The 21,534-nt window shown below is 51.8% G+C and overlaps 1 protein-coding gene across 1 annotated transcript in view; it reads right to left on the bottom strand.

Annotated features, from left to right (window-relative positions):
• Window positions 1-21,534, bottom strand: part of GLIS1 (GLIS family zinc finger 1) — a 227,066-nt gene that overhangs the window by 77,764 nt on the left and 127,768 nt on the right. The window contains exons 3-4 of the mRNA XM_029229158.1: window positions 10,613-10,790; window positions 5,461-6,343 (exon numbers count right to left, since the gene is read on the bottom strand). Of these exons, the coding sequence (XP_029084991.1) occupies window positions 5,461-6,343; window positions 10,613-10,790 (1,061 nt within the window). The remainder of the gene's footprint in view (window positions 1-5,460; window positions 6,344-10,612; window positions 10,791-21,534) is intronic.

Genomic DNA, 21,534 nt, shown 5'->3' with positions numbered 1-21,534 from the left:
GCCTGGCACACAGGAGGCGCTTGGTGTCAGCTTGCCCAACGAGTTTCAGATCTGGGTATTCTCTCGACATTTGCAAGCAGACTGATGGTTCTCTGCCTGGGAGGTGGCTTGGGGTCATGGCTAGCACACAGTCCTTGGAGTCAGGCTGAGACCTGGGTTCAAATTTGACCCCATGATGCACTTGGGGCCTGAACTTGGGCATGAACTGGACTAACCTTTCCCCATCTGTAAAATGGGGATAATTTCAGTCCCCAGGAAGTGTTCTGAGCGCTGAGATCACACATGTGTGGAAGCCCTCAATACTGAAAAACACCCAATGAGTATTTCCATAACGTTCCTGTCCCCCTTGACTGACTCAAACAAGCTTGAGCAGCCAGGCTCAAATCCTCGGCTCCTGGCTTCCCTCCCTCCCTCCATCATCCAGCAATAAGATGGCAAGATTCAAGGGCAGAATCCTTCCCATGGCGCTAGAAGTCTCACATCACATCATCTTTGTCTCTGGACCCCCGACTCCTGGCACACAGGAGAGGCTGCTGCCCCTCCAGTGAGGCAAGTGTCTCAAGGGGAGGATTATTCCCTCAGTTGAGGGTCACTTTCCCACAGTCTAACTTCCCCAAATTTTGGTTACCGGCCCCTTCAGGAACCCCCCTGCCCACTGAAGCTGCCCCATTTGCTGTGCCATCCTAGACCCCCATCCTCTCAGGACCTGTCTTCCCCATGCCCTCTCCCTACGTGATGAGGATGGACTGGTAAAGCCACCAGCTCAGACATCTCGAACTCCCAGATAATTCCCTGGGATGAGCCTGAGATGTTGAGATGAGTCAGGGGTGTCAGCTGGCCTGGGAATGTGCCCAACCCACCAGGCTGGTCTCAGGACATGGGGGCCGGAAGGAGCAGATGTCCTGGGACCCCACACACTGTGATGTGAGACGCACAGAGGACTCTACTCTGCTGAATAGAGAAGCTGGGCAAAGGCGGGTGGTAGAGGGCAGTGTGGCCTGTGGAATGGTCCAGGCAGCTGTGCCTGGTGATACAGGGCAGGCCATTGCGTCTCTGAATGTGAGTTTCTTCTTCTGTAAAATGGGCATGGTAATCCCTGGCTGGAGAGAGACTGTCTCAGAATATATTAGGTCTCTTCTCCCTCAGGACTTCCCATAAGATGCTATCCCGGACCCCCTGTCAAGCCTCCCTCTGAGGTATATCCCTGGTCCCAGGTCCAGTGGCACCTAGGACAGACTGGGCGGGGTGAGGGATGGGGACCAATGGTCAGTGCGGCTGCAGCTGTCAGAGGAACCCGGGCAGGATGTTAAGTCCAGCCTCAAGGCTCCAGCTGTGCATCAGAACTTGGAGGGCAGGGACTAGAGCCTCCTCCCTGTGCCTCTGCCCTGGCTCCCCCTTCTTACCCAGAACAGCCACTGCCTGGCACCGAGCAGGGGCTCTGCATCGCTGGCAGACACCTGACCACAAGGCCACCAGCACATGTGATAGCTCTGCCCACCTCGCCAACAGCAGAGGCTGCAGCAGTTAGCTGACCTCAAGTCCAGGTTCCACTCCTGACAGGTTCTTTTGAGCCTCAGGTTCCTCACTTGTAAAATAGCTGTCAAAGATCCTGTCCTAACTCCTAGGGCTAATGTATGAATCTCCTAAGACCATCAGTGTGAAGAGTGTGATTGGGGAAGATGAGAATTAACTAAGCAGTTCCCTATGTCATCTCTTTTAATCCTAATAACGACAGTCCTAAAAGGTAGGTACTATTATCACCCCGTTTTACAATTGAGTATGCTATGGTTCAGAAAGGTTAAGTCACCTGCCTGAGGTCACACAGCTGGTAAGTGGCAGGGCCCGAGGTCGGTGTGACTCCAGACTTGGGCTTTCACCTGCCTTTTACACCTTCATGCTGAGCTCACAGCTTTGGTCAAGCTCTTCACAAAAGTCAGGGGTTGTTGTCATGATTATTTCATAAAACCCAAGGTTATAAGAAGTTTTCCCCTTTCTCCTCTGCCTGTCTTTTTCTCGATGTGGACAAATGCAAACTCAGAGTCTGCTAATTTCTGCAGTCTCAGACAATCAGAATTCCAACCGTCTGAGAGAGCCAACCTAAGAAAGCAAGAAAGTAATCTTTTCAAAGTTAACGTCTTCGAGGCGTCGCGTCAGTATTTGGGTTGGACGTAACCTTGCTATCGTAACACAGATGAAACCCCAAGTATAATAAGGCTAAGACAACTCCGACAACGTAAGAAACATAACAGGATATTGCAAAGAGATTAGGGAGCTTCCGCTGGACGGCGTGGAAGGGCTGTGGAAAGGGCAGGGTGGGGGGCGGGCGGTGCACCCTGTGGGCCAGTGAGGCGAGTCCTGGGTCCCCGGCTGAGCCTGAGGATGAACGGCCTGGGCAGAGGGGAGCTGGGCTCCTCCAGGCACCTCTAGGCCCGCCCGGTGCGGAAGCAGAGGCTCCGCAGGCTAAATGTGAACCAGCTGCGAGGATGGGAGTGTTACAGTTGGACGGGGCGGGGAAGGCTTACCTCATGAAAGAACCGTGGAAACGGCTGCTGGAAAGATAATAAAAGGATTAACTGCTATTTTAGTGGGCCATTTACTCTGCAATCAAAGTGTCTCATCTATTTCCTGTTCTCCAGAGGCTCCGGGTCCAAAATTCCTTTGTCTATTACAGCACATGGTAGCAGAGGCCTGTCATGAGAAATTAATAATTTTACAGGGAAGGGAGATTGTATTTATCTGGGGTGCGGGTTAGGGCCCGCCCCTTCCCCTGGGTTACCTACTGCACCAGCCTTGCAGGAAGGGGGAGCACCCCCACTGCGGACAAGGCGGAGCTCAGAGCTCTCTGCTACCATCTCCAGAGGATGGCACCCGGCAGGGCTGGTGCCTGGACCCCAGAGAATAATCAGTTTAACAGGAGAAGATATACACAAACAAGAGCATCACGGCTTAGAAAGATGTGAGTTCAACTTCCACTCCAATGGTTACTAGCCGTGTAACCCTGGGCAAGTTATTTTTATCGTTGTTATCAATACTATTATTACTATCATGATTATTAGCCTCTATTATTATTGTTGTTATGGTTTGTCTCTAACTAGCTGTGTGGCCTGGGGTAAATTATGCCGTCTCTCTGAGCCTCAGTTTCCTCATCTGTAAAATGGGGACTAATAGTATCTGCCCCACAGGGTTGTTGTGAGGACCACATGGAGTATGAGGACAATGGGCTTAGAATAGCCCCCGCATACAGTCAGCACTCAGGAGCTGCTTGCTGGTGTTATTACCATAATCCTAACCCCCCCTAAGAGGCAAGATGAAGTGTTCTCACAGCAGCAGGTGGAAGGCCAGCTGGACCCTACTGACCCCCAATGTGGGGTTTGTTTCTTCGTCTATAAAAACCCTTGGTTCTACAGGACTCTTGTAAAGATTAAACGCAGCCATGGGTAAGTACAGACATGGCTTGAACATCACCTCCTGTATGAAGCCCTTTTAGATCTCTCCTCCCTGGGCCGATGCAAGCTCCATCCCAGACCCTGTCACTCATCTCCACACCCACCTCCCACGCATCTCTGACTGTGAGTGCCCTCAGGCAAAGATCTTGGCAGGTCCAGGTCTGTCTCCAGAGCCAGGTGTAAGCCAGTGTTCTGTGGAATCTGCTGAACCAAAAGAGATTCTGGCAGGCTGGCCCCAGAGAAGAAACCCTACAGAGAGATCCTGAGACTGCTCTGAGTGATTTGAGCCTCTGTGACCCACTCACTGGGCATCAATTTCCCAACTTGGAAAATGGACAGGGAAGGCCTAGATCATCTCCAAGGTCCCTCATGTCTAACACAGAAACTCCTGGATGCCGCGATTCTACACGGGAGCCTGAGTGCGAGAAGGCCACTGACCACGCCACACCAGGGTTCAGGCCAGGCAGCCTCTTCGAGGACCCTGCGTACACTACTGGGATCACCCCAGGAGAGAAGACATGAAGGAGAACTGTAGCCCGGCAGCTGTCAACTGCAGGATTTCAGAGAGAGACAGGACTGTCTGCGGTCCAGGAGCCTTACCCTGCGATGTCCGCTGGGCATCTCCTTCCAGGCAGGGGCGTGCCCTCCCACAAGGCACATGTCACAACACCCCAAAGGAATGGGGGTGTCGCCAGGAATCGGCCCAGCCACCAGTTCTGCCCCCAGCACACTCTCGGTCCAAAGACACACGATACAGTCAGCTTCTCAGCCTGCTCACTCCAGCCTCTCCCCACAACCCCAGCATGCCAACCCTGACCCTCACTTGTCTGCAAAGTGAATTCCTTCTCATCCTCAAGACCCAGCCTCCTCAAAGCTGAATAAGCTGGTTGAGTGGGTACCCAGCTCACAGCTCCACAAGGAGATGTGCCCCAAGGGCGAACATCTGGTCCCAGGAGGATGGAGTTTATGCCGCTGGTTGCCCCTCCCTGGTCCTGCAAATGCTACCCTGCACTTTGAGCAGGGACAGAGGTGCACCTCTCCCCAAGCTGCACCCATTCCCAGACTGAGTTCTCCATGAGGCAGGGCCCAGTGACAGCACACAAGTGTTGGAAGAACTCAACTTTGGCTACAACACTGGCCCTGAAGACCAGGCACACTGCCTCCTTCCTCTGCCGTACCCAAGCCCCAGCAGCTGGGAAGACGGAGCTGGGCCTTGGTGGCTCCATCAGCCCTTCCAACCCCAGGCAGGTGCCTGTCCTGGTGGGCTGGCTGGGCCCTGTGGGTAGGCACAGTGGCTTGGCTAAAGGTATCAGGGACTAAGACTAAATTTCTAACCTCTGATACAGATTTCCACCACAGTGAGAGCAGAACATGCAAATGACCACTTAGAAGGGCTGGAGGCCTGGGTGCCTATATTGTGTGTGTGTGTGTGTGTGTGTGTGTGTGTGTCTCCCTGGAAAGCTTAGTTTCAACCTCAGCCAGAACACTGCAGGTGCTATCCAGGTCCTTATCTGCTAACCCTTGGCCTTACCCCAAAGCCTACCCTGGGTACCCACAGCTCTCAAGCCAAATGTCTGTGAGCACCCAGTGCTCCCTGGAGGAAATCAAGCCTGTGGCTGCTCCAGGAGGCCCCAGAGTCTCCCTGGGAAGGACTCCAGGTGAAGAGCCAGTGCTGGGGGAGAGCGTACTCTCCATGACTCACCTGGCCATCGGCAGGTGTGACACTGAGCATTTGTATGTGAGAGAGAAGGCTGGCCGAGCTGCTTTGACCTCAGAGCACGTGTGTCACCACCTGAACGAGTGTGTGTGACACCAGGCCATGGAGGGTGGAGGATGGGGTACCTGGCCCTCTGCCAAGGTTCCCAGTGACAGGGCACTGACCACTGTGACCTGTGGCCACATCCCAGCCAGCACCCAGGGTGAGGAGCCTAGGCAGGGCTCTCCCAGGGCAGTGAGGTGGGTGCTGCTCTGCTGGGGGTGGCGGGGGCACAGCCCGGCGGCCGTGGGAACTCACCATGCACTTGTTGGGCTTCTCGCCCGAGTGCACCCTCATGTGGATGAGCAGCTTGTAGCGGGCATTGAAGGGCTTGTAGCGGCGCACGCACCCCGCCCAGAAGCAGGTGAAGTCCTCGCCCTTGCGCTGGTCGATGTGGCTCTTCTCAATGTGCCGCACCAGCTCCTCCTGCTGCTCGTAGGCTGCACAGCAGTCCACCCAACGGCACGCCTGCCGCCCAGCCACGCCCCTGCCCGCCAGGCCCAGCCCCAGGCCTCCAAGGCCCGGGCCAGGCGGCAGCTGAGACAGGGGGTAGGGGGGTGGCAGGCCCTGCTGGTGAGGCCCGAAGAGCTCTGAGAACTCGTCCGCGGGCTCCTGCTTCAGGAAGCCGGCCTTCCGGCAGGCTTCAAGTTGCAAACTGCCCTCGTGGCTCTCGGTGGACGCAGGGCTGGGCCGGGCCCTCTGGGGAGGGCCCCCCGGGTCTCCCGGCAGAGGGGGGCTCCGGAGTCCATTTACGCAGGTGACCAGAGCTGCCTGGGAGGAGCGGATGATGGAGGTGATGTCGGAGGAGGCGCAGGGCGAGGTGGAGGCTGAGGATGCGGGGGGCAGGCCCAAGAGGCAGCAGCGCTTCAGGCCACCCTCGGGCAGGTGGGCCTCAGGTGGGGGGCCCAGGCTAGAGCTGCGTTCACTGCCCAGAAGGTAGCAGGAAGGTGCGGGGTTGGCGAGGCCTCGGCCCGATAGGTCCAGGTCTGTGTGCAGGCCCGTGGCTGGCGGGGCCCGGCAGTGGGCAGACAGGGGTGCGCGAGCTTCCGTCATGGCGCGGTAGTCAGGCAGGGACTCCTGCTTGATGTGCTGTGTGGCCGGGAGGCCTCCGTTCACATAGGTGGCCTGGGGCCTGGGCGACCTGGAAGACAGTGCACAGGGGTCATGAGAGGGTGGGCACTCCACAGTGGGGAGGTCCAGGCAGGGGACGGTGGGGAGCCTGAGGACCGAGGGGCGGAGAAGCCCATAGCAAGAGAGGGAGGCTGAGGGCTGGCAGCAGAAAGACCAGGACTGGTCGCCCGGTCAGCAGGGAAGAATGTGGAGGGAGAAGGGGAGAGAGAGGAAGAGGAGGCGGCTGGGAAGAGGTTCAAGAGACATGAATGTGCCCAGGAGGATGCCAGAAAGGAGCGCATTTCATCCTTTTATTAACTCCAGCCCACCCTCTCCAGCGCAAGTGCTATCCGTCCTGCCACTGAGGCCTCCCCGGGTCTGCCCTGTCCCCCTCCCGTGACCTTCTAGTGACTTCTGGAGGAAGAAGGCTGAGGATGGCTCTTTGAGGGACACCAGGTCCAGTTTGTTTTAAATTCTGCTTACTTGTCCCTTAAATCTCTCTTAATTCTTGTAATCTTTCTTAATTTCTAAAAATGTGATGTTTTGCCCCAAGCAATCTGTTCTTTCCACTGTGAACGTCAGCGGGTGGGGTTTGAATCACAATCACAGTGAGGGGTCATCCTAGGAAAAACTGAGGAAAAGTTTCTTGGGGGGAATGTGCAGAATTTCAAGGTCATGAATGTACAAAATGAAGCTGGAGGCAGGCAGGCCAGGTGGGGCAGCAAGAGACCTGGGTTAACATCTCTTAACCCTCAGGTCTCAGCCACTCGCAGCTCAGCGAACCTTACTTAGCGACGTGGTCTGGGCCTCTCCCTGTAGCCCAGCTACAGGAGAATGGTTCTCCTGAGGGTGAGGACGGTGATGGGCAGGACCCAGCTGGCCAAGATGCTATCATCATCACACATGTGGTACATGCCTTCCTAGAAGGGGCCTCTCCCAAATGTGGGACAAATAAGTGCAGAAAGAGATATCAGGACCTGCCGGTCATCAGAGGACTCTGGGAAGGGAAGAGACCAGCAAGGTGACAGTGGGCTCAGGGTCCGAGAAGCCCCAGGAGCTGGCTGGGCAGAACAGGAGGCCTGCTTATGTGCCCAAAGTCTGACTAGGATACCCCACGTGCCCTCATACCTGTCCCCATCCGAGCCTCAGTCTTCTCACCTGTGAAATAAGGACTAACCCTCCCTACCTCAGAGGGAGGCTGCCAGGATCAAGGGAGGAAACAGATGCTGTGACAGCCCTCTGGGAAGAGGACAGCAGGGTGAATGGTGTTCAGCACTGCCATCATGAACACTGCCGTCCTGTGGCTCTTTGCAGCCGGGGGTTGTGGCGCCATCACCTGTCCCTCTGCTTCCCAGCATGGCCCTGTAGCCCCAGCCCCTCCCTCTCGGGCTCCCTGCAGCTGTGGCATCCTCCGCTCCAGCCCTGAGGTGGAAGGGAGGGGACAGGACAGGGGAGAAGTAAAGTCAGAGCCCGGAGCCCTCCGAGAGCACCAGCTCCAACCCCATTGCTACCAAGAGGGCACAGGGCTCACCGCAGTCACAAGCAGCAAACCAGCAGCAGGGCTGGGACAGAACCCAGGCTCCCCTTCTCCCTCCCAGGTGTAGAGTTCTCCTGTGTAGACCTAACCTGAAGTGCTCCCTGGATAGGAGGTTGGGGGAGGGGCTCTTCTTCTGTTCGGTTCTCAACTACACTTGAACAATTCTCTACCTCACTCCCCAGAGACCTCTCTTCCCTCCCAGGAACTCTGCTGTCCAGAGCATGGTCACGAGGTGGAATCAGAAGGAGCAAACACATACCGCCCCCATCTCCAGGGCTGGGGATCCTGGGCCCACCACTGCCAGCAGAAAGCTCCGAGGGGCTTAAAGATCGGATTTGAAGCTGTGACTTTGTGAAGCTTAAAAAAAAATAAGTGCGCAGCTGTTCCTTGCGTGGTCATGATCCTGGGCCTGGCAGAGGTGGGCACGGATGGGGAAGGGCAGCCAGGTAAGCATCTGTGTGAAGCAACTGCTTTAAAAACAGCGCCAGCTGAAAGCAGCCAACACCAGAAGAGAACAGCTGTGGCGTTCTGTGACTGAAGTTACCCGAATAATCAACAGCAAAACCTCGAATGGCATCCGGCAGGGACGGGGCAGCTCAGGCCTTAGGGTTTCCTGGCTCCGAATGCCAGCTAAGGCAGCCCCTCCCCTTGCCCTCAGTGTCCCTGTGAGGCCGGGCAGTGGTTCTGGCCCTGCTCTGCCGCTGAGCCCTGTACACCCCAGGCAAATCCCATCCCATCTCTAGAAATTGAGAGTGTGGTCCCTAGAAAAAGTGGACAACTCCAGGCGCTTTCCCAGGGGCCGTCTCATGAATCCTAACAGTGTAACGGTGCATGGTAGCTGAAGGCATGGCCAAGTTCTTCAAGGGAGAGACTACTATCTGTCTGACACTTTTGAAAACTAAAGCAACTTGCCCAAGCCCTCAGAGGCAGGCAGTGATAGAGCAGGAATGTGAACCTGGATCCGTTTGAATCAGAGGGAGCCGCATGAACGGAGAGACCCCAAACACAAGGCAATCTGGCGGGAGGGAGAAGGCATAGAATCCAACTGGGTATGGGATAGGGGCTGGGGCCCTCTGTTTCCTTAGGAAAATGAGGGAGTTTGGGAGAGCCAGATCAGCAGCAGAGGTGGCAGCAACTCAGACTGATGCTGGCATAGGGTTCTGGGTACAGACTCTCCTGTACCCTGTCAAATGACATTCAAAACGACAAATGATGTTTCTGATCGTCTCTACCAAAAGAGAAAAGAAAACAAAAATCCACTTCCTCAGCTTTCACAAGGTTACTGTAGCTTCTGCCATGAGATAGAATTTCACTGGAGAAACTGGATACTGCCAGGGCGGCCTCAGTGAACAATCGAGCAGATAAATGCATTTGACTGTCACCAAACAATGCACAGCTCCAAGTCTAAACGATGCTTGCTGAACTCCTCATCATGTACTTAATTGTGTCCCCCTAAAATTCACAGGTTGAAGTCCTAAACCCCTTTGTGACTGGATTTGGAGGTAGGGCCTTCGGGGAGGTAATTAAGGTTAAATGAGGTCATAGGGTAGGCCCTGATCCAACCAGACTGGAGTCCTTGTAAGAAGAAAAGACACCAGGGGTGTGCACACCGAGAAAAGACCATGTGAGGACACAGCAAGTGAGAAGGTGGCCATCTGCAAGCCAAGGAGAGAGCTCTCAGGAGAAACCAAACCTGCAGACACCTTGATCCTGGACTTCCAACTTCCCTAACTGTGAGGAAATACATGCCTGTTGTTTAAGCCACCCAACCTGAGGTGTTTTGTTATGGCAAAGCCCAAGCAGACTAACACACTCCTGTAAATCAGAAGTCTCACTAAGACCAAAGGAAGCCACAGGGAATCTACGTCCTCAAAGAAAAATGGTTCCGTGTAGGAAGAATAAGCATCCTGCTAATTAGTAATATCTCCCACCATGGAGCTCCCACTGGAAAGAAAACTCTGTCGGGGAGATCTCTGCTTCCTTCACCAAGGCACCCACCCCTGATGAATGACTGGTGAAGGAACCAATTGCAAACAGGCAACTGGGTCAGTTTTTAGACTCTGTGATCTGTGAGACAGGCCCCATGCCAGCAGCCCCAGGCACTGGCTTAGGGCCCTAGGGCTGAGCAGGTGGATGCAGAGGCTTGTCTGTGGTTGGCCTCTGCCTGTCCGCAAACCAGAGGGCACAGAGGCATGGCTTGGATCCTGGGAGAAGCCGCAGGAGGCAGAGTTCAGCCCCATATGCAATCTGGCAGAACATCTGTCCAGAGGTGAACATGCACCAGCACTGAATGATGGTTACCTGGCAGAGTTCTATGGCGTGATGGCTTCCTGGGGCAGGAGACGCCTGGGTGGAGGAACCCCTCTCAGCTCCCGGAGCAGTCCAGGGTTCATCACCACAGCATGCGTGAACCCTGAGCTGGGTCTTCCCTCCCCAACCTCTCCCCCCATCCTCTGAATCTTTTTCTTCTTCTGAAATGACTGATTCTCTGTAAAGTCAGCTCAGCTTCTGCAACAGGGAAACACACCTCAATAAAGCCACTCCTTGTCTCTCATGGGGCGTTGCAATGCTGAGGTCCAGAGCCTAGACCAGGCGGCCATCCATGTGCTACCGGGCTCCGGCTGGTCTCTGGCCCTCCTGTGCCTCAGTTTCCCTGTGTGTCCCACGAGCCAGGCAGACCAGGTGAGGTCTGGAGGCCCTAGATCTGCAGCTTCCAGCTACCGTCCACAGAAGGCGGCTGATGCATGGGGTCGGAGCACATACCTGCTGGGGTGGGGGAAATGCGGCAGCCTCTCACAGGCTGAGGGGTGGCCCCGGGGTGGTGGGCTTCCTGCAGGGAGAAACAGGCCCTGGCGGCAGGGGGGGCCAGGGCCTTCAGCAAGGTCCAGGTCCAGTAGACTCTTCTCCGAGCCCGGAGTGCAGTGGCCGTAGCTCCCGTTCACTATGCAGAGAGAGACAGGAAAAGGAGACAAAGTGAGTGGGGATGGCCTGCAGAGGGCAGTCACTGGGGTACCAGGTGGGACAGAGTGCCCTTGAGAAGCACTAACTGAACGCTTGCTGCATTCCAGGCACTGGGGACACCTATTAATTCCCATAATCACCAGCAGGATCAATAATAAAATCCCCAGCTCTCAGATACCGATGCTGAGCTCCAGTGGGTAATGGATCTTTACACAAACACAGAGCCCTTACAACATACCAGACACTCTCCGGGTGCAGGAAACGTGGTGAGCTAGACACACACTCCTGCCTCTTGGAGCTTACAAGCTATGATCCTGGCGCTCATTTGACAAGATGCAAGGCCATGGCTGGGGCTGGCTGCCCAGCAGGCCAGGTAAGCATCACTAACATCTGTAGGTCAAGGAGGAGGTGCTCACTAAACAGCATGTGTTCTTCTTATCACTGAAGCCGAATCCACATTGTTTTCCAAATTGCATTACCCCACAGAAGCACAGGATACAGTTATTCACGCCTCTGTGTCCTCCACGGTTCTTTGACAGCCTAACTCTCATACGCCCAGCCGTGCCCCACTCCTGGGACTTTTAGGAAGACAAACTGAGGCAGATGTGCCTCAATTAGTCTTGAAATCTATATAAAGCCCTTGAAAGCCCTTAAAAACTATATAAAGTATAACAAAAATGTTAGACATGGTTGTTATAAGCCACTTGCCCTCTCTGGGCCTCAGTTTTCTCGTCTATAGTGTGAGGAGGGTTAATCTGAAGACTATCTTCTCGGGCTTTCTGCCCAGTCACTTGGCAGGGTTATGCTAAGGAGGAAAGGGCTTTGGGGCCTGATGGGCCCAGTGTGAGCCCCTACTGCCCCCAACCAAGTCTGTGACTCGGACAGGTCCCTTCCAGAGGCTGAGTCCCCCTGTGTCGAATGGGGATAGCCACACCAGTTCTCCAGAGATGCTGTGAGGTGTTGAGAGCTGAGGTGCAGAGCCCTAGCCAAGTGCGGGTGCCTAGTAGGTGGTGCACCTGGAGTGGAAAGTGCTCGTATTGTCAAAGAGCACTTTGAAGAGTATAAAGTGTCTGACAGATGCAATAAAACATTATTAACAGGCCCAAGGACTGTCCAGGGACTGTCAACACTGAGCGAGATAAACCATTAAGATGAGAAAAGAGCTGACACCAGTACACGATCAGCCCTGAAGCTAAGCAGGATGTGCAGGCCCTGACTCCACTGCCTCACTGGGGCCTCCTGCAGCCCTCATAGGGAGAGATCAGTATTATGCCCATTGTACAGAGGAGAGAGCAGAGGCTCAGGAAGGCTAAACTACTCACCCAAGATCACACAGCTAGTAAGAGTCTGCGCTGGATCTCTGGCTCAGGTCCATCAGACCCAAACCCATGTCTTAATCACTATGTAATAAAAAGTGGCCTCTTAGGAAGACAGAAGTCCAACCTCATCCTCAAGGATCCGGCTCCCCCAACCCTAATTCTAGCTTTACCCCACCCCCAGGCAGCCCCTTCACAGAAGGTCAGACGCTCAGTGCTTACTCGCCACGTGCCCAAAGCTCCGAACAGGCACTAGGCATTCACCTGCCGAGCACTTTACAGTTTGCAGATGAGAATGCCATGCTCTCAAGGTCCCAGGGCAGGTGACAAGTCTCCAGACAAGTACTTCCTCAGAAGTGGACCTCTGGTCCCCTTCCCAGGCCAAGCACTGGGCCAATGTCCTGCTGTGAGGAATGCTCACTCCTGCTGGTTTGGGCTGCTGCTTGGCCAGCCCCTCACAAGCTTATTTTTTAATAACTTGGTTGTTTTTTAATTAAAAAGAAATCCCTGGTAACAAATGTGAATGGCCTGAGTTAATGAGAGCCGGCTGCCGCTCATTTAACTCCTCCTCTGCAAGGCGGTCTCTGCCTTTTCCAAATTGTTTCTGCTTGTGATTTTATTGTCCCATTGAGGCAAACCCTGGGACTGGGCCTGAGAAAACTGTGGATGATTTTATGACCGTTAATAGCATTTGGCGCAAAGAGAGCTTCATCACCACATGGGGCTGTTCTGCCAGGGTCTTTCTTCCAGCGTCTTTGGGTCAGGGACATGGTTCCAAGCTTCTTTCAAGGACCCACGAGGCCCGTTGGGGACCTCTGGGCTACCTACCCCTCCTTCCCACAGGAGGATGTATGGAGAGATGGAAGGCGGGGCCCCAGAAAGGCACCAGGGAGCCCAGCATGTATCAAGCCCTATTCATCAGCCCTTCCTATTTGATCAACAGGAACATTTGATTCCTTTAAGTGTCCATCCCTGTGAGGTGGGCTCATTACAGCCACTTTCCAGATGAGGAAAGTTGAAGTTTGGAGAGATTCGGTGCCTTCCACCAGGCTCTGGAGTCTGTAAGACGCGGGGCCACAATTCAAACTCAGATCTCTCACGCTTCAAAGCTCAAGTCCTGTCCTGCTGCCTCTCAGCCAAATGATGAACGACTGGGGACCCCCAAACAAGCATCCACAACTTTGACTCCAATAAGATCATGTTGGGGAGCCTTTGGGGAAGTCAAAGTGCAACCATTACAATGACTGCTAAACTTCAGTCTTCGCAACAACTCTGCCAGGTGGTAAGACCACTCCATCTCAGATGAGCATACGAAGGCTCAGAGAAATTTAGTGCATTACCCAAGGTCAAACAGGGAGTCAGGGGCTCAGTTGGGATGCAAACTCATCACCTCTGGGGGAAGAAACAGTCATTACTAGACAAACAATTGGGGACTATTGGCTTCTTTTCCACTGGATACAGTAAGAAGTTTTCCTACAATAAATAAACACACAGCTTTGGGAAGGAGGGAGGAAGGAGTCCCTCGGGTCACAGTTTGGCACTGCTCGGGGATCCAAGCCCATTCAAGCCCTTGTCTTATGTAACTCTCACAGCACCCTGATGAAAGCATTGCCCTCCCCGCCTCACAGAGGGAAGGACATGAGCACCAGAGCTGGCAAGTGGCCACCCAAGGTCACATGGCAATTGCTGGCATAGCTGAGTCCAAACCCAGCTCTCCCAAAACCCATGCTGGACTCTGCTCCAGGCCACCTGCTTTCTCAAAGCCCGGAAATTAAACCAGAGGCTTTGTCCCAGCGGTGCTGTCACCACTGGAAAGATGTGGCTACAGTCACTCTTCAACCCTGGGCCCTCCCACTGCCTTCCTGCCCATTGACATCTTGCCTCTCTGTCCCCAAGGGCATCACAGGACCCACCCTGGCTTACTCTCTATCTCCAGGGAGAAGGGATGGTGTCTTTCTCTGGGAAGGCAGGGGAATGAGAGGGGCATGTCAGCCCCGCTGCCCTGAGGCAGGCTGGGGGGGCCCTGAAAAGGGACTGGCACCCAGCAGCCATGCCTCCCTCTGTGCCACAGGGGGCCACGAGCAGACCCTGGACCTGACTCTCCCCACATACATCAAGCTTCTTTGGAGGCTTGGAGGATGAGAAGGTCCTCTGTTCATTTTTACAGATTGATGAGAAAACCTAGAATGTCAGGGCTGGGACTGAGTGACTATTTCATTAATAGATGAAGAAACTGGGGCTCAGAGAGGGAAAGACTCTGCTTTAATCACACAGCAAATCCATAGCAGAACCTGGACTGGCACCCCCAGGGCTAGGTAAGAGTTCGGTTTAGTTTCCTCTTCAAGCCTCAGTTTTCTCATTTGTAAAATGGTGCTAACACCTACCTCACAAGGTTGTGGTGACAATTAAGTGAAATTACAAACACAATGCATTTGGCATGGTGCCTATCTCACAGCAAAGCACTCGAAAAGTTATGATGATCATAATGATAATTACTTCTTCTATTTATCCTTGAATTCAGAATGGGGCTGGGAGGCAGGGCCTGTATGAGAAGTATTCTATCCCCAAGAAGGTTAGGTCTGGATGACCCTGAGGCCAGGCTCAGGAGGACAAGCCCCCAAGTATCAGGGGTCACCAAATGCAGAACTGGGCAGCCTGAATGAGGCCACAGCCAGCAAATCCAAAGCAAATGGCTCCAGTTACACACCACAGAGCTTTGCAAATTACCGTAATGACTTGGCTATAAAGTGATACCACATATAAGGTGACTCCCCACAGGAATTTTAATTTACACTGAAAACTGCCAAGTCTGCATGAGAGGGACAATGATGCATTCAGCATCTCGGGCCCAGATGCCGTCTCCTTGCTGTACCAGAAACAGCCATTGGCTGGGTCTAGGAAGGTCTACATGATGACTGCTCCTCATTCATGGACAAGCAGAATTTTAGTGCTCGCCAGGTGCCAGGCTGGTGACAGGGTACTGCACTTTATAGTCAAAACATTTCATAGCCATCACCTATAAGCTTTGCTACAACTGTCAGAAATTGGCCAGACAGGCTCAGAGGGGGCAAGCAATTTACCCAAGCTCACATGGCAAGTGTAGGGCTCAGAGAGCAAACTTTCTCTGTAACAGGCAAGATAACACATATTTTAAGCTTTGCAGGCCACACATTCTCTGCCACAACTACTCAGCTCTGTTGTTGTAACATGAAAAGCAGCCATAGACAGCATAAAAACAGAAGATTGGACTGTGTTCTAATAAAACTTTATTGAGAAAAAGAGCTCACTGGCTCTTGGGCTGTAACATGCTGACCCCAATCTAGTGCAGCAGTTAGAGGTGGGCTTTGCAGTTAGAAAGACTTTCCTGCATCTGTAAAACAAGGAGCATTTTATGGGTGTTGACGACATGAAAACCACTGTCGACTCTGACTGCAGGGCCAGCCCCTGGTGGCACCTGATAAATGGAGGTGCTATCAGCCTGGCTCAGGGGTCCCCACAGCCTGGACTCACCCCCTATCTGGGCATTACCTCCCACTCCCATAGTGCTTTGCTGCTGCGCTGTACACACCCCAGCCCTCCAGTCAGGGTGCCTGACACCTCCCAAATCTCTCTGGGCCCTCAGAGCTCAGCAGAAGTGCATCTCCTTCTGGAACGTTCCTTGGTCTCTCCCGCCCTCCCCCAAGCTTCCCCACCTCTGCACACAGGAGCCCCTGCGAATAGTTGCCTGTTAGGGTGCACCTAACCCAGCATCTGACATGTGGTTTCTTTCTTTCTTTCCTTCTTTCTTCCTTCCTTTCTTTTCTGTCTCTCTTTCTCTCTCCCTCCCTCCCTCCCACTCCCCCTCCCTTCCTCCCTCTTTCTTCCTTTCTTCCTTCCTTCCTTTCTTTCCTTTCTCTCTCCCTCCCTCCCTCTTTCTTTCTCTTTCTTTCTTTCTTGCTTGCTTGCTGTGTTGGGTCTTCGTTGCTGTGCGCGGGCTTTGTCTAGCTGTAGTGAGCGGGGGCTACTCTTTGTTGCGGTGCGCAGGCTTCTCATTGCAGTGCCTTCTCTTGTTGTGGAGCACAGGCTCTAGGCGCACGGGCTTCAGTAGTTGTGGCACGCAGGCTCAGTAGTTGTGGCTCCTGGGCTCTAGAGCGCAGGCTCAGTAGTTGTGTCGCACGGGCTTAGTTGCTCTGTGGCATGAGGGATCTTCCCAGAACAGGGATCAAATCCGTGTCCCCTGCCTTGGCAGGCGGAGTCTTAACTTGCCACTGCGCCACCAGGGAAGTCCCAAATACTCGACATGTTTGATCTCTAAATCTCCACAACATCACCACAAGGTGGGGACTATAATACTCTGTACGGCCACATAGACGCTTGTAAGTGCGGTTAAAGTCCCGCCTCATCTAGAGTCTGTGAAATCCTTCAGGACAAGGTCTTAGAGCTCCAGAGCGGCTGAATGTCAGTGCATTCTGACACATGATTTTGTTCAACTTACTTCACATACAGAAGAGAAAACAGGGACCCAGATGGGGGAGAGGCTGGTCCTAGTCACACAGCAAGCAGGTTCTCTCAATGCCTGGGCCCCAATGGGGATATTCCCCTCATTCCTAGCACACGGTTAGAACTACAGTAGGTGCTTGGAAACACTGGGAAGGGGGCGGGGTGGCTGGGAGGATTATCCAAAGTTCACTTTCGTGCTTCCTCTATATCAGACACCGTGACTTGGGGAAACAGAACAAGGTTTTGCACACACACACCTAGGTTGAAGCCCTAGCTCCACTATTAACTTTCTGGCTGCTTCACCCTAGATGAGCTACCTTACTCTTCTGAGCCTCAGTTCCTTCATCTGTAAAACAGAGATAAGAATCTCAGCTCCAAGGGGTGGCTGTTAGGGGTAAATGAGATAATACACGTAGCAGTGTGGTGCCTGGTGCAGTCAGCACTTCAGCAGAAGTCCCTCTACTGCCTTCTAGATAGGCAGGAAACACATGGTCACAGCACCCTGAGGTGGTGTTTCTCCAGCAACAGTGGCCCACTTCCCCAGGCAGTGAGCCCCAGGGGCCACAGAGGGCAGCCTCAGGCCAACGGGTCTTGAGTATGAGCCTGGGCTCTGCAGGCCCCCTCTCTGAGCCTTAGCGTTCCCCTCTGAGTAGTGGGAGGGCCAGGCCCGAGCAGGAGGGGCACTAGAGACCCCAAACAGCAGGGAGTATCAGGCTCCATTCTCAGGCCCAGGGAGGTGAGCGCCGGCTCTCTAAGGATGCTCAGCAGATGCCAAGCCTGTGCTGCATCCACACTCCAGGGCCCCTCCCGCCTCCATGCTGCCTCATCAGGCCCTCTCTTCCCTCTTCATCAAACCCAAAGGCCTGGCCATCAGCAGCAAGTGGGGGCTTCTGAAAGAGGAGAAGCAGGAAGGTGGACGTCTGAGCTTTTTCTCCAGTCTCCACAGTCCAGCGAGATGGGCTGCTCAATGCAGAGCTGTCTTGGGGCGTCCCAGGTCCCATCAGGGGGCCTGTAACCTCGCCAGGGCCTCTGGAGCTATAGAGCCTGATGCTCGAGGCCTCACGCCGGGCTTCTGGCCGCCCGGTGTCTCTTATCCCAGGTCACAAAAAACTCCATAAATTCCCCTTTAAAGCTAAGCTAGATTTACGGGGACTCAGGCCAGTAAAACCTGAGCAGGCTCACCTCAGGCTCACTAAAACCTGAGCAGCATGGAGGCGCCACAGAGAAACCAGAGTGAGCCTGCAACTCTGTCCCATCCAGGGCCAGGAAGTGAGCAGCCCAAGGCTGGCTGCATGTGGAGACGCAGGTACGTATATAAACATATATGTGGGCCAAGTTTTCCCTCAGACTCTTATTGCTATCAAATTAGCCCATATTTGCTGTAGAAAAAATTAGAAAATGTATTGAGGCAACAATTAGAAAACAGACATCATGTATAAGACCACAAACCAGAGAGCCCCAGCAGACATGATGACACATAAACCTCTATGGTATTTCCCTAAGCATCCATATAATTTTTTGACAAGAAAAAGGATGATATACTTATTTTCTTGTATTCTGCTTTTTTCATTTAGTAATATATCATGAATATTAAAGTTTATAGAGTGCCCATTATGTGCCATGCACAGTACTAGGCTCTTTCCATGCCAGAATTACTAATGCCATTTCCCAGAGGAAGAATAAGTGACTTGCCCAAGGTCATGCATCTGTTGAATGGTGGAATCAAAATGTAAGTCCAGCTCTCTCAGACTTGGAAGGCAGTGGTGACCCAGACATTGCTCCACATCATTAAGAAATTTAGGGTCAATGCAGCTGATTGCTTGTATTCATCTGCTTGGACTGACATTACACAAGGCCACAGACTGGGTGGTTTAAACAACAGAAATGTATTTTCTCACAGATCTGGACACTAGAAGTCCATGATCAAGGTTCCTGATGATTTGGTTTCTGGTGAGGGCTCTCTTCCTGGCTTGCAGACAGCCACCTTCTCACTATGTCCCTCATGTGCCCTTTCCCAGTGCATGCATGGAGGTGGTGGGGAGGAGGGGGAGAGCGCACATGTGCTGTATCTCTTCTTATAAGGACATTAATCCTATTGGATCAGGGCTCCACCATTATGACCTCATTTAACCTTCATTACTTCCTTAGAGGCCCCATCTCCAAATAGAGCCACACTATAGGTTAGGGCTTCAACATAGGTTAGGGCTTCAATGTGGGGAGGGACACAAACATTCAGTCCATAACACCTAATATTCATTCCCTCCTTTCCTCGCCTTAATAGGGTCCCGTATTTCCATATCTATCTATGGGGCTTGAGAAAAAGAGACAGTATAGCACAGCAGATAAGAATGCAGATTCTGGGGCGTAACTGACTAGGTTTGAATCCTGGTTTTGCCATTTGCCAGCTGTGGCCTTGTCTAAGTCAATTGACTTAACTTCTCTGTGCCACAGTTTATGAAGTTAAAATGGGTTTATATACCAAATGTAAAGTACATAGAACAGTACACCTGGCACACAGTAGGCACTATGTAAATGTCTGCTCTCACTGTTGTTCTTGTTCATTTTCCAGGGTAGGTTAGACCATCAGCATGGTCTCATCTCCCCAGCCACAGTGCCACAGTGACAGGCTCAGAGATAGGCATGTAATGCAAGTTGGGTTAATTAGACAGAGGCCTGGAAATTCTCTGACACTAAGGAAAGAGCAGCCTCCACTCCCCTACATGCAAAATTGTCTGTTTTGAAAAATTACTAGCCATCATCACTTCAGACATTACTTTTGCCCATTATCTATCTTTCTGGGGCAACAATGTATGTTAGACCTTTTCACCATGTTCTATATCTCTCTTATGCTCTTTTCTGAATTTTTCATCTTTTTTTTAACTTTCATGCTTCTGTCTAGATATTGTCTACTAACTTATTTTCCAATTTATCAATCTTCTCTTTAACTGTATCTAATCTATTAAGTCCCTATTATAAAAACTCTCCGGGAAGTGGGTATAGAGGGACCTACCTCAACATAATAAGGGCCATATAAAACAAACCCACAGCAAACATCATTCTTGATGGTGGAAAACTGAAAGCATTTCCTCTAAGATCAGGAACAAGAGTGTACATCAGGATGTACACTCTCACCACTTTTATTCAACAAAGTTTTGGAAGTCCTAGCCATGGCAATCGGAGAAGAAAAAGAAATAAAAGGAATCTAAATTGGAAAATAAGAAGTAAAACTGTCACTGTTTGCAGATGACATGATACTATACATAGAAAATCCTGAAGATGCTACCAGAAAACTACTGGAGCTCATCAGTGAATTAGGTAAAGTTGCAGGATACAAAATTAATACACAGAAATCGCTTGCATTCCTATACACTAGCAACAAAAGATCAGAAAGAGACATTAAGGAAGTAATCCCATTTACCACTGCATCCAAAAGAATAAAATACCTAGGAATAAACCTACCTAGGAAGGCAAAACACCTGTACCCAGAAAACTATAAGATAATCAAAGATGACATAAACAGATGGAGAGATATACCATGTTCTTGGATTGGACAAATCAATATTGTGAAAATGACTAAACTACCCAAAGCAATCTACAGATTCAATGCAATCCCTATCAAATTACCAATGGCATTTTTCACAGAATTAGAACAAAAAATTTTACAATTTGTATGGAAACACAAAAGACCCTGAAGAGCCAAAGCAATCTTGAGAAAGAAAAATGGAGCAGGAGGAATCAGGCTCCTTGGCTTCAGACTATACTACAAAGCTACAGTAATCAAAACAGTATGGTGTTAGCATAAAAACAGAAATATAGTTCAGTGGAATAGGATGGAAAGTCCAGAGATAAACCCACACATCCATAGTTTAATCTATGACAAAGCAGGCAAGAATACACAATGGAGAAAAGACAGACTCTTCAATAAGTGGTGCTGGGAAAACTGGACAGCTACATGTAAAAGAATGAAACTGGAACACTTCCTAATACCATACACAAAAATAAACTCAAAATGGATTAAAGATCTAAATGTAAGGCCGGATACTATTAAACTCTTAGAGGAAAGCATAGGCAGAACACTCTCTGACATAAATCGAAGCAAAATCTTTTTTTGATCCACCTCTTAGAGTAATGAAAATAAAATAAAAATAAACAAATAGGACTTAATTAAATTTAAAAGCTTTTGCACAGCAAAGGAAACCATAAACAAAACAAAAAGACAACCCATAGAATGGGAGAAAATATTTGCAAATGAAGCAACTGACAAGGGATTAATCTCCGAAATACACAAACAGCTAATGCAGTTCAATAACAAAAACAAACAACCCAATCAAAAAAATGGGCAGATCCAAATAAACATTTCTCAGGACTTCCCTGGTGGTGTGGTGGTTAAGAATCCGCCTGCCAATGCAGGGGACACAGGTTCGAGCCCTGGTCCGGGAAGATCCCATGCCGTGAAGCAACTCAGCCCGTGCACCACAACTACTGAGCTTGCACTCTAGAGCCTGCGAGACACAACTACTGAAGCCTGCGCACCTAGAGCCTGTGCTCCACAACCAGAGAAGCCACTGCAGTGAGAAGCCCATGCACCACAATGAGGAGTAGCCCCCGCTCGTCACAACTAGAGAAAGCCTGCATGCAGCAACGAAGACCCAATGTAGCCAAAAATAAATAAATAAATTTATTTTTTAAAAAATAGACATTTCTGGGGCTTCCCTGGTGGCACAGTGGTTGAGAGTCCACCTGCTGATGCAGGGGACATGGGTTTGTGCCCCAGTCCGGGAGGATCCCACATGCCACGGAGCGGCTGGGCCCGTGAGCCGTGGCCGCTGAGCCTGCACATCCGGAGCCTGTGCTCTGCAACGGGAGAGGCCACAGCAGTGAGAGGCCCACGTACCGCAAAAAAAAAAAAAAAAAAAAAAAAAAAAAAAA

This window comes from Monodon monoceros, unplaced genomic scaffold, assembly GCF_005190385.1.
Source record: "Monodon monoceros isolate NGI ecotype Baffin Bay Population unplaced genomic scaffold, NGI_Narwhal_1 Super_Scaffold_18, whole genome shotgun sequence".
Classification (NCBI taxonomy): Eukaryota; Metazoa; Chordata; class Mammalia; order Artiodactyla; family Monodontidae; genus Monodon; species Monodon monoceros.
The sequence above is the reverse complement of the archived record's forward strand: the minus strand, read 5'-3'. Positions and strand labels throughout refer to the sequence as shown.